Source organism: Halyomorpha halys, unplaced genomic scaffold, assembly GCF_000696795.3.
Source record: "Halyomorpha halys isolate HHAL.00 unplaced genomic scaffold, Hhal_1.1 Scaffold760.1, whole genome shotgun sequence".
Classification (NCBI taxonomy): Eukaryota; Metazoa; Arthropoda; class Insecta; order Hemiptera; family Pentatomidae; genus Halyomorpha; species Halyomorpha halys.
This window is the reverse complement of record NW_027106953.1, coordinates 321,274-335,691: the sequence shown is the minus strand read 5'-3', so window position 1 is coordinate 335,691 and position 14,418 is coordinate 321,274. Positions and strand designations below refer to the sequence as shown.

The 14,418-nt window shown below is 29.8% G+C and overlaps 1 protein-coding gene across 6 annotated transcripts in view; it reads right to left on the bottom strand.

Moving 5' to 3' along the window:
- Window positions 1-754: 754 nt before the first annotated feature.
- Window positions 755-14,418, bottom strand: part of LOC106685953 (uncharacterized) — a 30,537-nt gene continuing 16,873 nt past the window's right edge. For 5 of the 6 annotated variants that reach the window (XM_067045238.1, XM_014428985.3, XM_014428982.3 and 2 more), the window contains one exon: window positions 11,942-12,789. In XM_067045238.1, the coding sequence (XP_066901339.1) occupies window positions 12,728-12,789 (62 nt within the window). In that variant the 3' untranslated portion in view covers window positions 11,942-12,727. Of the gene's footprint in view, window positions 964-1,213; window positions 1,345-2,888; window positions 2,974-11,941; window positions 12,790-14,418 lie in introns of those variants that run through there. The other variant, XR_010842839.1, reaches the window with a different exon arrangement.

The window sequence follows — 14,418 nt, the reverse complement described above, 5'->3', positions numbered from 1 at the left end:
ATCAATAATTTTAACTTGAACAATTTTTCAGATATCATATTGAATCAGAAATGAGAAGAAAAGTTGACTTTGTTAAAAACACTCTTGCAAGAATTTCAGAAATACTTGCAAGAATATATTAGAACAAGACCACTTTTTCAAAAAAAAAATCATTGAACATTTCCCTCAACAAATATCAAATCAGAAGAATTTCATGAATATTTTTCTGGCGCTATACAAATTTGTTTTTGAAGGCTTCTTGAAGTTGAAAAACAATTATCAATTTTGTTCCAGCCTAGAATATAAAATTTTAACAAAAGGTAACAAAGCCATGTACTATGGAATTATATTATGACTGAAATATATTATCAGAAATTGTAAACCCATCTTTAGTAATATTATAGATAGAAATGACCTGTAAATAATAAGTTCATATATTTAGTAAACTAAAACATTTAAAGTAACATATAAGTTTCTCATTTTTTTCTTTCCCCTGGTCCAATTAGAAAAATAACATTTTTCTACAGTTTTTTTTCTGAACATCCAGCTTTTATTGTCAAATAAATATATCCAAATATATAAGTGTTTTTGAACAATTGTTTCAAACATATTATTAAAATGTTTGTTTAATCAAAATATGTGGTCATGACAACAGAATGTGCACAAGGAAGTAAGGATACTTTTTTCTGCTCTAGCTTAAATAAAGATGACTAATCTAGTCTATGATTAGGTTTTAAAGAATCTAAGAGGTCATCAGATAGTAAATAAAACTTAATAACAACTAAAATTTTAATTAATAAGTAATATCATCTCTTTTGAAAAAGGTTCATTACAAGAATCATAATTTCAACAATTCAGTAATAAAATTACAATAACTTATGCATACAAATAAGATAGTAATATTTCTTTTGCTTCTTGGATGAGCAAACAACCTCACAAATTACGTAGCTGAAACCTCATTCCACAAAACTGCTAATCTAACGTCTGAAAAGAAAAAAATCATAATAAACACATAGCCATGATATTAAAATGATTTAAATTTTAATTTCATCCAAATAAAAATAATAATGAAAAAATATCTTTTGGAATCTTAAACCTAACTTATGTTTCACTAAGATACAACAAAAATTTCTATTTATAACAAGGTTAGTACAATTTAATTGTATTTTATATTTGAATAAATAAAACCAAACTATAAACATATAGAAATCTATCAAGAGTTTTATGTTTTTACCTGTATTCCTTCTGACTGCTAATTATAAAATAGATTTCATTTACAATGTAATCCACTCATATAATATTGGAAGCACCACACTTGTCAAATAACAGCTCTGAAGTAAGCGGCTCTGCTTCTCAGCTGTCAACCTGTACGTACATATACATACACATAAATAAGCAGAGCTATATAATAAAAAATAACGGAAAGAAAAAAAGAATATCTCATCAAACAAATAAAACTTATAGATTGATTTCAACTTAACGGAAGAACATAAAATTAAAAAAAAAAAAAGGTTTAGTTCAAACCCCATGTAGTCCTTGGGTGTACTCCTGCTGGAATACACAGTCGTCAGTTATCTCCTTTGTGGCCACTGTCTCATGTTCCCTAGAAGTAAAAAAAAATGACCCCTGACAAGCCCTTGCTATCCAGGACGAGCTGAAAAATTTTAAGCCTGCAGTCACCTCTTCTGTCCGAATTACTGCCACACACTCCATAGTTTGCCCCCACTACGCATCACCCCTATCTATCAACACAGATATCGCCAATGTTTAATATCAAACCATTATAAATAAAGGGTTTAGTTATTAGTATCTTGGCTTGTCTCTGCCTTATACATTCCCTCCACTCCTTGCCTGCTATCTTCCATGTCCAATATAGGACCTTCTTTGCGCTTATGCCTTTAAAGATGCCTAGGAAAGGTTCTGGCTCCATTCAAGGGAGCTCAGCCCCGCTTTTAGCAAGCTGGTCAGGTTTCTCATTACCAACAATTCTCTAATGTCCAGGGACCCAAACTAATTTAAGCTCACCAGTGACTATAATGCCTGCTTGCACTCTATCACCAATGTAGAGGTGACCTAAGGGCTTGAAGGGCAGACCATCTGAAAAGATGGTAATGCCTGCCCTTTCACAGCTAATGATTTCAGAGCATGTAACTGCCAACAGAATGGCAAATACTTCTGCCTGAAAAACAGTCGAATATTTGCCTAGTGGGAGGCTTAGTTCTATGACTAAATCTTCTATACATACTCCTGCACACATTAGACCACTCGAATGCTTGATCCATCAGGGAAACAGGGCAGATAATCTCTTTGAGTTTCTAGTGAACCTTGAACCCAATCCTCTGTCTTAAGGCATACATAGCTAATATTAGTGTCCAGATCAATGTAACAAATATAAACGTATGTGACAAATCCTTAGTTAAGGTGTTAGGAACCATTTTCAAGCCCAGTTCTCCTTTAGCACCTGCAGCTAGTTTTCATGGCCAAAAAATAATAATTACAATACATTGAGAATATTTTAATCACTAAGCCCTGCGTCTGGTAAACTACGGATAGACAGCTCATTGGTCGATGTATCGCAATTTCAGGTACAGGCCAGAAAATCACAAGTGCAAAGACAAAATGCAGTAAATCTCACATTTTCAGACAATGAGAAACATCAATCAGATACGGCTCATCATTATTAACACATAAACATAAAAAAAATGACATATATATATCCGTTAAAGTAAAATTGAGGAATGTCAGAAATCACTCTTCATACAAGTAACTGAGTGTTTCATATATAATATCAAGGAAAAAAATAACAGTCTCACTGTTGGGTTACACAATGAGTTTGATCTCGGGCAAAGGATGACATTTCATTTATGGGTTTAAAATATTTATGAAAGAAATAATCATATAAGACTTACCAGTTCATATCAATTTTTTTAAGGTCTCTCCACACAGATAATTAAAACTTTTCGATGATTTTCAGCTATGCTGATCTTCAATCATCTGGAAGTATAACAACATTTTATGATACATGTTTTCACTTTAATAAGGTTAAAAAAGAAAAACTAATTCCAACTGGGTTGATCTTTAAGAAAATAAAAAAAAAATAAATCCCTTCGAAAATATTTGAAAGGGAAATTTTACTTAAAATAATGATTAAATAAAAATTATCCATCATTTGAGAATATAGAATAATCTAACTATCGGTAATTTTTATACATGTTTGAAAATTTACTGTTTGGTTAATTTTAACTACCCGATTAGTAATTAATTCCCAAAATAAACATTTACTATTTTATAAAATTAAAAAATATATATAACAGATCACTAATCATAGAAGTTTTGATTGATAAATGAAACCATGCAAGGGAAAATGATTAAAGTGCCAAAAAAAAAAAGTTTGGGAAATTAAAAAACCTGTCACACTTTAACAAAAGATTGTAAATCTCTATTAATTTTTTTACATATTAAGAAGCATAATACCAAAAAATCATAGAACTGAATTACCTCCATGTTTGGTTGATCCAGTCTGTTTTAAGTCCAACAGTTTTTACAACTAATCTAAAGTAAAACTTGTTTATATTTTTCAAGTACTGCAGTATGCCATAGAATTATTTTTTATTTGCCCCTTAGTGACAACCCCCTCCCTCAGACGACTTATAATTCCAGCATTTCTTCAATGGCTTTTGTAAATTTAAATCAAGCGGAAGGATCACATTTTTTTTTCATTATAATTTTGAATTTTTTTTTTTTTCGATAACTGATTGGAAAGGTTTATTCTAGAATTTAATAAACCAATATTATTAATATTAAAAAAAAAAAAAAATACTGGCATATTATAGACAAAACTTAAAGCTCCATATTTCAGCTAAAAGAGATCGTTTCTGCAGTTATTCAATTTTTTTTGGCACTTATACCACTTGGCCCCACAAATTCTCAAATATTTTTAATAGTGACAAATATATATTATACTTAATTAAATAAAATTTCATTGGAATCACTAAGTCTCAATAAAACTAACCTCAAGTAGAAAGTAATTATATAACTATATACTCAGTTATTTTGTATCAAATTCTTCACAGCCTGTATTCTTTTTTTTTTTTTTTTTAATTTTCAGAACTTTATTAATAGAAAAAAACTTGAGAATAAGATTGCTGTGGTAAACTAAAAATTAATTGATAAGTGTACAAAGAGAAACAGAATAGCAGCCTGAAATATATGACAATATTAATCCTTTGCACTCAAGTTTTTTCATTCACATTATCAGCGAAATAATCTGCTAGCTGCGGCCGTCATTTGTCACCAAAAGTAAAATATTATACACAATAGTTTTTACGATTTGTCTTTGTCCTCATGTAACGGACTGAAAATTATTTGCAACGTTTCCATAGCGGAGCCCTCGAGCACAAAGGGTTAACATTATTAGAAATAGGATGACCCAGCACATTCTCAGAATACATTATGTTTAATAAATACCCAATATAATTTGTTTAACCCATACCTTTATTACTGTTTTAACAAGAAAAATAAGTGTAAAAGGGTCTCTTCTTTATTTTAAATGAGCATGATGCAAGACAACTTTACTTATGACTAACAGTGATTTAATTGGACTGACTAAAAATTAATCAGAAGAGGAAATGCAAATCCCCATATTTCCACAAGCTGAGAGATGTTAGTTTAATAGCCTTATAATATATGAAATAAGCTAGCTAGACTACATTTTATTATTCTATGAAAACAATAAAAATTAATGGATTATAACAAACTTAATTATATAAAAAAGAAAATATCATGCTTATAAAAAATTATAAGTCAACCCTACCTTTTCAGAAGTTCACAAAGTTAAAACTTATATCAATAAAAATAATCTAATCAAACATTGCAGTGCAGTAAAAATTTGCATAAAGGTATTGTTAATTTAAAAATACTCAATATCATGAACAATTCCTTTTTCTTTTTTAACACTACAGTTTAAATGCCTCATTAAATTAAATTAAAACTCATTGCCAATCGATAAGGGTGTACCATTTATTCACTAAGGGTGATAACAGAATCAACAACTGGGTTTGACTTATCATGTGGCCACTAATCTCAGAGCAAGCAAAATCTTTAATTTACAAACTAATATACAATTTAGGAGTACTTCATAATACTAATTCTTGAACTGTCAACAACACGAATATGTATACTGATAGTTGTATATCACAAAAAATAATCGTTTCAGCCTGAAACAACTACAAATGTTCCGTTTTGTCAATGTTTGATAAATGTTCTGTACTCCAACTAGAGCAGGAAAGAAGAAATATTTTACATTTATTCCAGACAAAATAAGTCAAAATTTATCATATGTGCCCCCCAGAGAACCTCTCAGACTGGGTTTGAATCAGCATGCCATTTCTGACTGAAGATGAAGTCTTTATTTATAACTGACATTTAAGTCTCCATTTCAATGCTTATTCAACCCTAATGAAGTAATGCATACGCCGTTATTTACTTTGATTAATCCTTTATCTCATTATTTATACCAACTGTCTTTATCTTTTTTACTGTTATATAAACCACTGAAAAAAAAAAAAAAAAAAAAAAAAAATTGGGGTGCACAGTAATATAGCAGTGTTATAGTTTCATTTAGGGAACAACAGCCTTTAAGAAGAGGCCAGATCTGGTCATCCTTAAGAGGTTGCTTTATACTTTGGGCTGGTTGCAGATAGTAGGGCTACTGACTCGAGATTTACTGTATGCAACCGGTTAGAATATATGGACTTGTAAAATAAAAGTACCTTGCTCTGGTTAATCATAAATAATAAGTAATAATAATATTTCAATAAATCTCCTGCCCATCAAAGATTCTCATAAATGTTTGTCCAGATCTCCTTACAGCCCTGATGTATGTTTTACTAAGGCCTCTTATAGTCAATGGCCGTGCACATTTTGGGCCTGGAAGTACAAGTACTTTAATAACTCCCTTCTATTACATTACCTAAAATAATTTTAAAAGATACTAATGATGCTTACGTATGGCTTAGAACAAAAATATGATAATTGGAAGAAGATAGTTGACCATATGAAGTAGATAGGAGGAAAATAGTCCGAGCGGCAGTTAATAAAGGTATCAAAATAGAAATAAAATAAATAAATAAGTTAATAAATAATTTTTTGTTACTATTTTGATACCTTTATTGACCACTACCACCCGACTATCTTCTTCCAAAAATATGAGAAGATGGTCGAGGGTGTGGTCAGCAAAAAGTACACAAATAAAAAAAACTTATTTATTTGTACCCACGTTTCAACCTGAATTTCAGGCCATCAAAGCTGAAAAAAAAATAAGAGATAACATCCAGCACTCAGAAACATAAAAATAAAGGAAAATAATAAATAAACAAATTTACGTAACAAAGAATTAAGTAGATAGAGTTGATTGATAACGCGATAAAAGATTAAATATATTATTTTCCTTTATTATGTTTTTTCAGCCCTGAAATTCAGATTGAAATGTTAGTACAATTAAATAAGTTTTTGTTTGTGTACTTTTTGCTGACCACACTCCCAATCATCATCTCATTAACTATAAACACCTCACTAAAACAAAAATAAATTGATAACTGGCTAATTACAAATTCCAGTCATTCACATTAATTGTAAATTCTAGATATCTTTATCTTTGTTCTATAAATGAGAAACAAAAGATAAAAGCAAGATAATAATACCTGGTGAAAATGGTGATAATTACACACACAAAAAAAAGTGAAGTATTGGGAATCTTAATTACAGGGCAGTAAATCAGAACTTGCTGGATCAACATAAAATGCATGTGTGCGAGCCACATTCCCCAGCACTAACATTTTGAGATAATTCCCAGGATCTTGAGCTAATGTTCAGTGCTACATATTTTTAATTTCATATTCTTTTATCTTTCAATGAAAAATGGTTTATTCAATTGAACAATTCTTGTTATCAATTATTGGCCAGTGAAATTAGATGGGTTTCAATTGACCAATCTGATTTGTTAAAGATATCAATAACTATCATTTTTAAGATCATTCCCATAACCTTGAAAGCTAACATTTAGAGCTACATACGCTAATTTTTTTTCTCTTAACCTTCCATGAAAAGTGATATTTAATTCAGTGCAGTACAATTTTAAAATTAAAAAATCCTTGCCAATGTTGCAAATGGTTCATATCTTTACCTGCTGAGTGAAATCAGAGAAAGGCTTAAATTGATCAATTTGATTTATCTCATACTAATAACTAAAATGTTAAAAATGAAAGTATTTATCAGGTAATGTTACTTACTGTCATAATAAAAACAGACGCCCATTGAATAACTATTCTACCTTGGATTGTTATTTCCCACTTCTGCTTTTGTTGCTAATTGAGTGAGCAAGAATCATTAATAAATAGAAATTAACATACATTTTTTATCTATTCAACTACACAGACAATTATTGAAGTTATAATTCATCAAAATTACAACAGAAATTTGAATATTAGTTTGGTGTTATTATTTTCTTGTGCATCAGAGATAAGAGGCAACTGAGAGCATTCCACATATCCCATTCCCTCACATCTCAATGGATTGAGAATATAGATCTCAAGTCTTTACCTAAATATAAATTAATCCCCGCCTTTCCTTGAAACAAGAACGATAGAATTAATTTTTTTCAAAAGTAACTCTATAAATGGATTTCAACCATTCTTTACACAAAAAGATTATCTTATACACCTTAGCAGAATGAGAGAAATGATTCAACAACAATTTTTTTTTCAAATGAACCTGGATAAGTTAATTTACTTAGGAACATTGGGAAGCTGTAAAATTGTCATTTAAAATATACATATATTATTCACACGCATATCTTATATTTATATGATTGGCTTTATTTTCTGAAGTTGTCCACAGACAAAGTGGTCAGTTTACAAAAGCATGATTTTTTTTTTTAAATTTGTTTTTACCTACCAAGGCAATTTTGGCATTTGAAGTGATTATCATAGTAGCTTGAGTGGAAAGTTAAGGATTCATTCCATGGGTCTTCTAAGAAATAAATTTCAACCCACATCTGGCTCAAGAATGCTCAGGTGTGACCTTAACATTCTCAGCAATCACAGCCTCAAGTTCATACTGTTCTGTTGTGAGAGAACAGATAATGTCAAGAGTTTACCCATAATGATGCTGAGGTCCAACATTAACACATAAAGCTGTAGCAAATAACTTATCCATTAGTTGCCCCATAACAATTTCTTATTACCTACATAAATTTCATTTTCTATGTATATCATTCATCTTTTAAATATTTTGTAAATTAATAAAACATTAAATAACTGTATAAATACAGGCAGGTTATGATTCAGGATGAAAAATAAAATAAATAAATAAAAGCATTAACACCAGAGTCTTTTTTTCAAATTATTTTATTATTGTAATAAGATGTAGTACATAACATATCTTGAAATGATTAAAAACCACTAACATTAAAAAAGTATTATACCTAATTTACTTTTATTTGTGAAATACCTTCTCCTTAGCCAATTTCGAAGAGAATATATAATATTTCATTACCACATCAAGAATTAACAGTAATTTTATTATTGTTAATAGCTTTCTTAATAATAAAGATAGTTAAGATTTTCGTGGGATATTTAAGAGGATAAAAACAGAAGAAAATAAGATGTTATTAAAGGGGAATGAATCAGTAAATGACAATGAAAATCATCACTATACCATAAAAACAAAGATATTAATCAATAGAGCAGGCTTGGAAATTATGAGAAATTATAATGGCCAACTACAAAAAACTGAACCATCAACACAAAGAAATTAATCATCATTATGACATCGACATAAAGGAATTAATCGATCGGGTAGGCTTAGAATTTATGAAAAATTATAGTGCCTAACTGTCAAAATCATCATTATGCCACCAACATAAAGAAATTAATCGATTGAGTAGACTTAGTATTTATGTAAAATTATAATGCCAGTCTGTTGAAATCATCATTATGCCATCAACACAAAGGAATTAATCGATCGGGTAGGCTTAGAATTTAAGAAAAATTATAATGCCAAACTGTCAAAATCATCATTATGCCGTCAACAGCTGTAATTTTGTTGATTATTCGCCTAATAAATCAATTAAAAATAAAATATAGGTGATTAGTTTCCTACTCATATAACCAAACTAATAATGTGACGTCAAACAGGAATGTAAGTAAAACCGATAATTAAGCATATTGCATGACATATTTACAGCCCACTGGAAGGTGGTCTTACAGGTAAACACAACATGTATTACCTTTCAAGATACACCAGAATAAATAACTGGGATCTCAATATCAATAACTTACACTTTGTTGTCACCTAAAGAGGCTTTCAATCTACCCGTTCTTACAGGTAGGCAGGTTTAAGTTGTTTATAGAGGGTCCTGTTTCTTATTTAAATTTAAGGAGGTAAAAATGTTAATAAAAATGCATTTGTTTTACCACGCACGCGCACACTTATTTTTGAAAACAATACAAAACTTATGGCTAAAAAAAAGGAAAACAGTTATATTGAATTGTATGAGCGCTACTAGCTTTAAGGTGTTTCTCGATGATATATATTTCATCAAATACGCCAGGATTCTGACTTGCTATTAATAAATATTCTTAAATTGAATCAATATATAATGCTGATCACTAAAATAACAGCAATCAAGGATAGTGGATAGAAATTGAATACTGCAAGTCTCTAGTCTCTAAATACCATTGAAGTAAAAAAAGCTATCATTAAACACAAGAGCTTCATGTATAGTATATAAGAGGAACTAAAATCAATCTAAAGCTTTTTTTGATAATTCTTCCAACTTCGGCAACACACTGTATAATATGCACACTTAAAATAATTTTTAAATATATAATTTTGTTCACTTTTTGGAGTTAACTGTTCTGTAACAGATTATATAAAAAAGCAGTAAAGACGGTAGAATATTGTTTAACAGTCGATGATATAATATATGGAACACTTTTCAGGAAAGCCCAGATGTATTTAATTTAGATTCAAATGATAGTTTCCCCTTCATGATCAGACTGATTTGATAATATTTATTGAAGAAATAATAATTTGTCTCTAATAATAAACAAGAAATACATAAAATAAACCTCTTAAAAGATTGTTATATCGACGACAATAATGAAGAAGATATACTTAGGAATTTCCCATAAACTAAAAAACAAAACAAAAAAACATTGTTACATTTTTTAACATAATTTATTCAGCAATTCTTAACTTTGTATATTTAGATTTCAAATAAATTTGTAAAGCTGTTGGGCAATTAATAACTTATCGCCTAAGATGGAAATCAGAATACATAAAAAGCTATTTTTTTTTTTCATACCATTGGCTAGAATTTGATGGATACTTCATCTTGATAAATAATAGATGATTTGTCGTAAACTGACATTAGGAATGGTAATGAAATGATAAAAGCATAATTTCTGCTTAGTGATTATGATACCAAGATTGAAACTGAGGAAAATATGGAAAGACCCTGAAATGAATAGTGCGTTTTATTAATCTATGGTACACAGCCATAAACTAACAATAAATGTGAACATGTTATAATCAAATATTAATATTTTTTCCACCCCATTGTGATTGTCAATTATTCTATAGTACATCTAAGACGAGTTTGCCCGCAGAAAGAGAGCTTATACACACCCCACCCTAGCTCCTTCTCCCCTCCATACAAACCTCTCCTACTGGGAACAAACCAAGAGGCAGCCCCAAATTCGGTAACACCTAACCAGTTCAGGATTGGCTTGGTACTAGGAATGCTTTTCTCCCCTATTCTCTGACTTTCAAGCTACAAATACAAGAAGATACTCGTTTCTTTAGGTTATCATTTAACATTGACTGGGACTATTTCTTATTGATTCTTGTTTTACTTTATAGGGAAATATATATTGACAACTCTCTTCTGACTTACTATTTAAGAACGCAGTATCTTCCAGAAAGTCATTTTTGAGATTTAATTATCGTTGTGTTCAGAAAAACTGCCTCTTTTCAATTTTAAATTTGTTGTGAAACAGGTTGGTGCAACAATTTCCTTAGTTCTGATGTTTTAAAATGCAGTATATTTGGTCCTAGAATAGGATCAATTTATGATAAATGCAGTAATTTATGGCTTTTCATAACAGAGAAAACATGGACTGGACCAATCTCAGCCTGTTTTCATGAATTTAAATATATTCATAATTACATTTTTGGTTTGAGAGAGGATAGTTCTACCTCTACTCAGTTTACTTGACATGGTAAACATATAATCTTGCGATATTAATGAAAAATAATTTTGAAAAAAAAACTGATACAAGGAATTTATATTTGTAAAATTGCAGAAGTAGGTTGAGGAGAGGAAAAGTAGTCTAGTCAACTGAGTAGTTCTGTTCCAACAACCATTTCTGACTACCTAGAACTGTACTGAACATTCGCAGAACAGGATTTGGGAGGGAAAAACACGTACTGTGCATGCACCGTACAATCAAAAGTGGTTGAAATAGGCCTATTAGAGGGTTGGTAGGGAAACATTTGGCACTAGGTATCTCTCCCCTTCCTTTACCCACAGGCAAACTCATCTTAGATGCACTATACCTTATAACATTGATACTGCTGAAGATTAATCATTTTTCCAATTTCCATCCTGTCAATCAAATGCTAGTTTTATTTATGAATGGAAACATATTTTTATTTGAGAATATGATTTCAGAAATTTGTATTCTAGACGTGGATATACATACATATGAACGGAAATGTATAAATTTTTTAATCATTATTTTTACAGAATAACCTTTTTACAATTTGAGCTTTTCTTTTTTAAAATTTAATATTGCATATAATACTTTTCTCCCTCCTGATATGGATAGGCACATTGCTAAAAGTTCTAGCTTGTCATAATACAGAGATGTCTGGGTATACTGCCAAAATAAGCCATTACTACATTTTCAAATCCTTATATTTCTTTACAAACATCAAATTTATTAGATCATACAGAATTAACTAATTAGTCAAGGTCAGAATGTTTTATTCTAATGTATCATAATTAGCTACAATATTAAAACTCCATTTTTTTAAAATACATGAACCACTTACATTTTCATCGTTATCTTTTTGTAACTTTTACCGTTGGATTTCTAGCCTTGTAATTATAGTGAACAATAATTTAATTTATAACTCATTTATTCCTTTGTTTGTTTTACACATAAGATAGTATGACTTAAGTAAAGAAATATCTACAACATACTTTTACTTTTCCCAGTTAAATATCCAATAATATTAAGCCTGATTTAAGACTAGTTTTAAGAAACACATTGTCATGTTGCAATTATCACAACTCTGACTTTAAAACATACAATAGATGTTGCCTGAACATCAGCAACAAGGAAATTATCACTACAATATCAATTTGTTAAAAAATTAAATCCAAATTAAATTTGGAAGAACTAACATTTAATTAATTAAAATTAAAACACTGAATATTATAAGTAAATAAAACAAATATAAAACACTTAAAAAAAAGTATAATAAATAATTTTTGGGCACTCATTTTATAAAGTTTTTATCTATGGACGCGTAATGATGATATCTCCTAACACTAAATACACTACTCTTTTTTATAACAGTAAAAATGATACATACTGTATGCCTAACACCTACACAGAAATACTTAAAAGATGAAAGTTAAACTGTCACATAGTGACACATAGAAATAGCGTCAAAAAGCCTAATATCTTGAACGTGGTTGGCTAGAATATTCTCTGCTTTGTCCATAACCAGACGATGAACCTGCAAGAGGGTGAAATTTCAAAATTATTAATCTCTGTTCAATGTTACACCAATCCTTCATTCATTTTATGTTCAATTGTATTATTTTAGTATTTTTCTCTTTCGAGGGTACCTGAAATACTCTACTGTGCACCAAACTTTTAATCTCAATAAATTGAAATAATCTGAGTTCACTCAAATCCTATCTTTGCATTCATAAATAACTACACCATTTTCCATAGATGTCAACTTTGGTTAAAATAAGGTCTATTTAAAGTCAGTGCCATTTATTTTGTTAGTAAGACTTTAACATACTTAGTGGCAACCCAAATTGTACTAATACTCGACTTCACAAATAGATTAAGGGTTTAGAATGCTAACTATTCACTATATATCAATGGAATGCTAGTAAACCTGCATATTACATTTTATATAAATATTTCAGCAGGAAACTAGCTGTTACTACACAATTCCAATCTTTCTATTGAATTTAGTTCATACTGTCTCCCTAACTTGTTCTATATAACCATTAACCATGGCGTTCTAATGAAGTATATAAATATCTCCATCACAATATGAACCACTATCTATTTCATACCAGCGGGTAGTAATCAAATCAATATAAAAAAGAACATTTAAGTATGTTAGTGACCACTAGTCACAGGTGACTACACTACATAACGGGCAATGAGGTTTATCATTGACCAACAGTTTTCCTCCCATAAAAGACAAAATGTTACCAAAATACTCATAGCAGCAGACAATCCATGTAGATTACTGACCATTTTTTTTTTTTTTTTATGTAGATTACCAGTTTGTATTTAGTTGTTTTGCCTTTCTTTTTATGACCCCATGAAGGATTGATTACAACATTCCTCAAAATATGTACCAAATAAAATGTTTTTCTTCTTATATTAGCAGGTATTTTTGTGAAAACGCCTTCCTATTAATAGAGGTATTCATGATTTAGTGCTTAATATAAAACGTTTTAACATGCTAAATGTTATAATATAGAATTATGAGCAGCTAGATTTGAAGCACATGCTAAATGTTAAATGCACAGCAGTTCCTTGTGAATTTTCCGGGCAACTTGCAACTTTGTAATATTCACGAGATAATAAAATCTGTAACAGTTGTCACGTCATCTTTCCTTCACCTCACTTATTCCTAGTTTCATCACCTAGTATTTTTTCTATTACTTATTATTTTTAACCATTACTTTATTAGAGTAAAAAGGTCAAAAACACGAACAACTAATCTAACAAAATAGAGTGGAGTTCGACTGATGTGTTATGTGGTCATTCTTCATTAAGCAGACTCCCAACCGCCTAAAATGGTATATCGTTTTAACATGCTAAAATAGGGAAATGTTTCTCCATTTAACAAACTTTAACATGTTAAACTAAAGATCGATCATGAACACCCCTAATGTTTCATATATAATTTTTTTTCCTATCAAAATTTTGGGTCTCTTCTCCCATTTTCAGGATAAACCATCTTATGAATAGTCACATTGCCATTTTGATACATAATTCAATATTTTTCTTCAATTAAAATATTTTATAATGTATACTACTTTTAAGAGATTTCATTAAAGACTTATGGATAGATAACAAAATAATATTGTAACTACAGTAAGATTGTTAATCC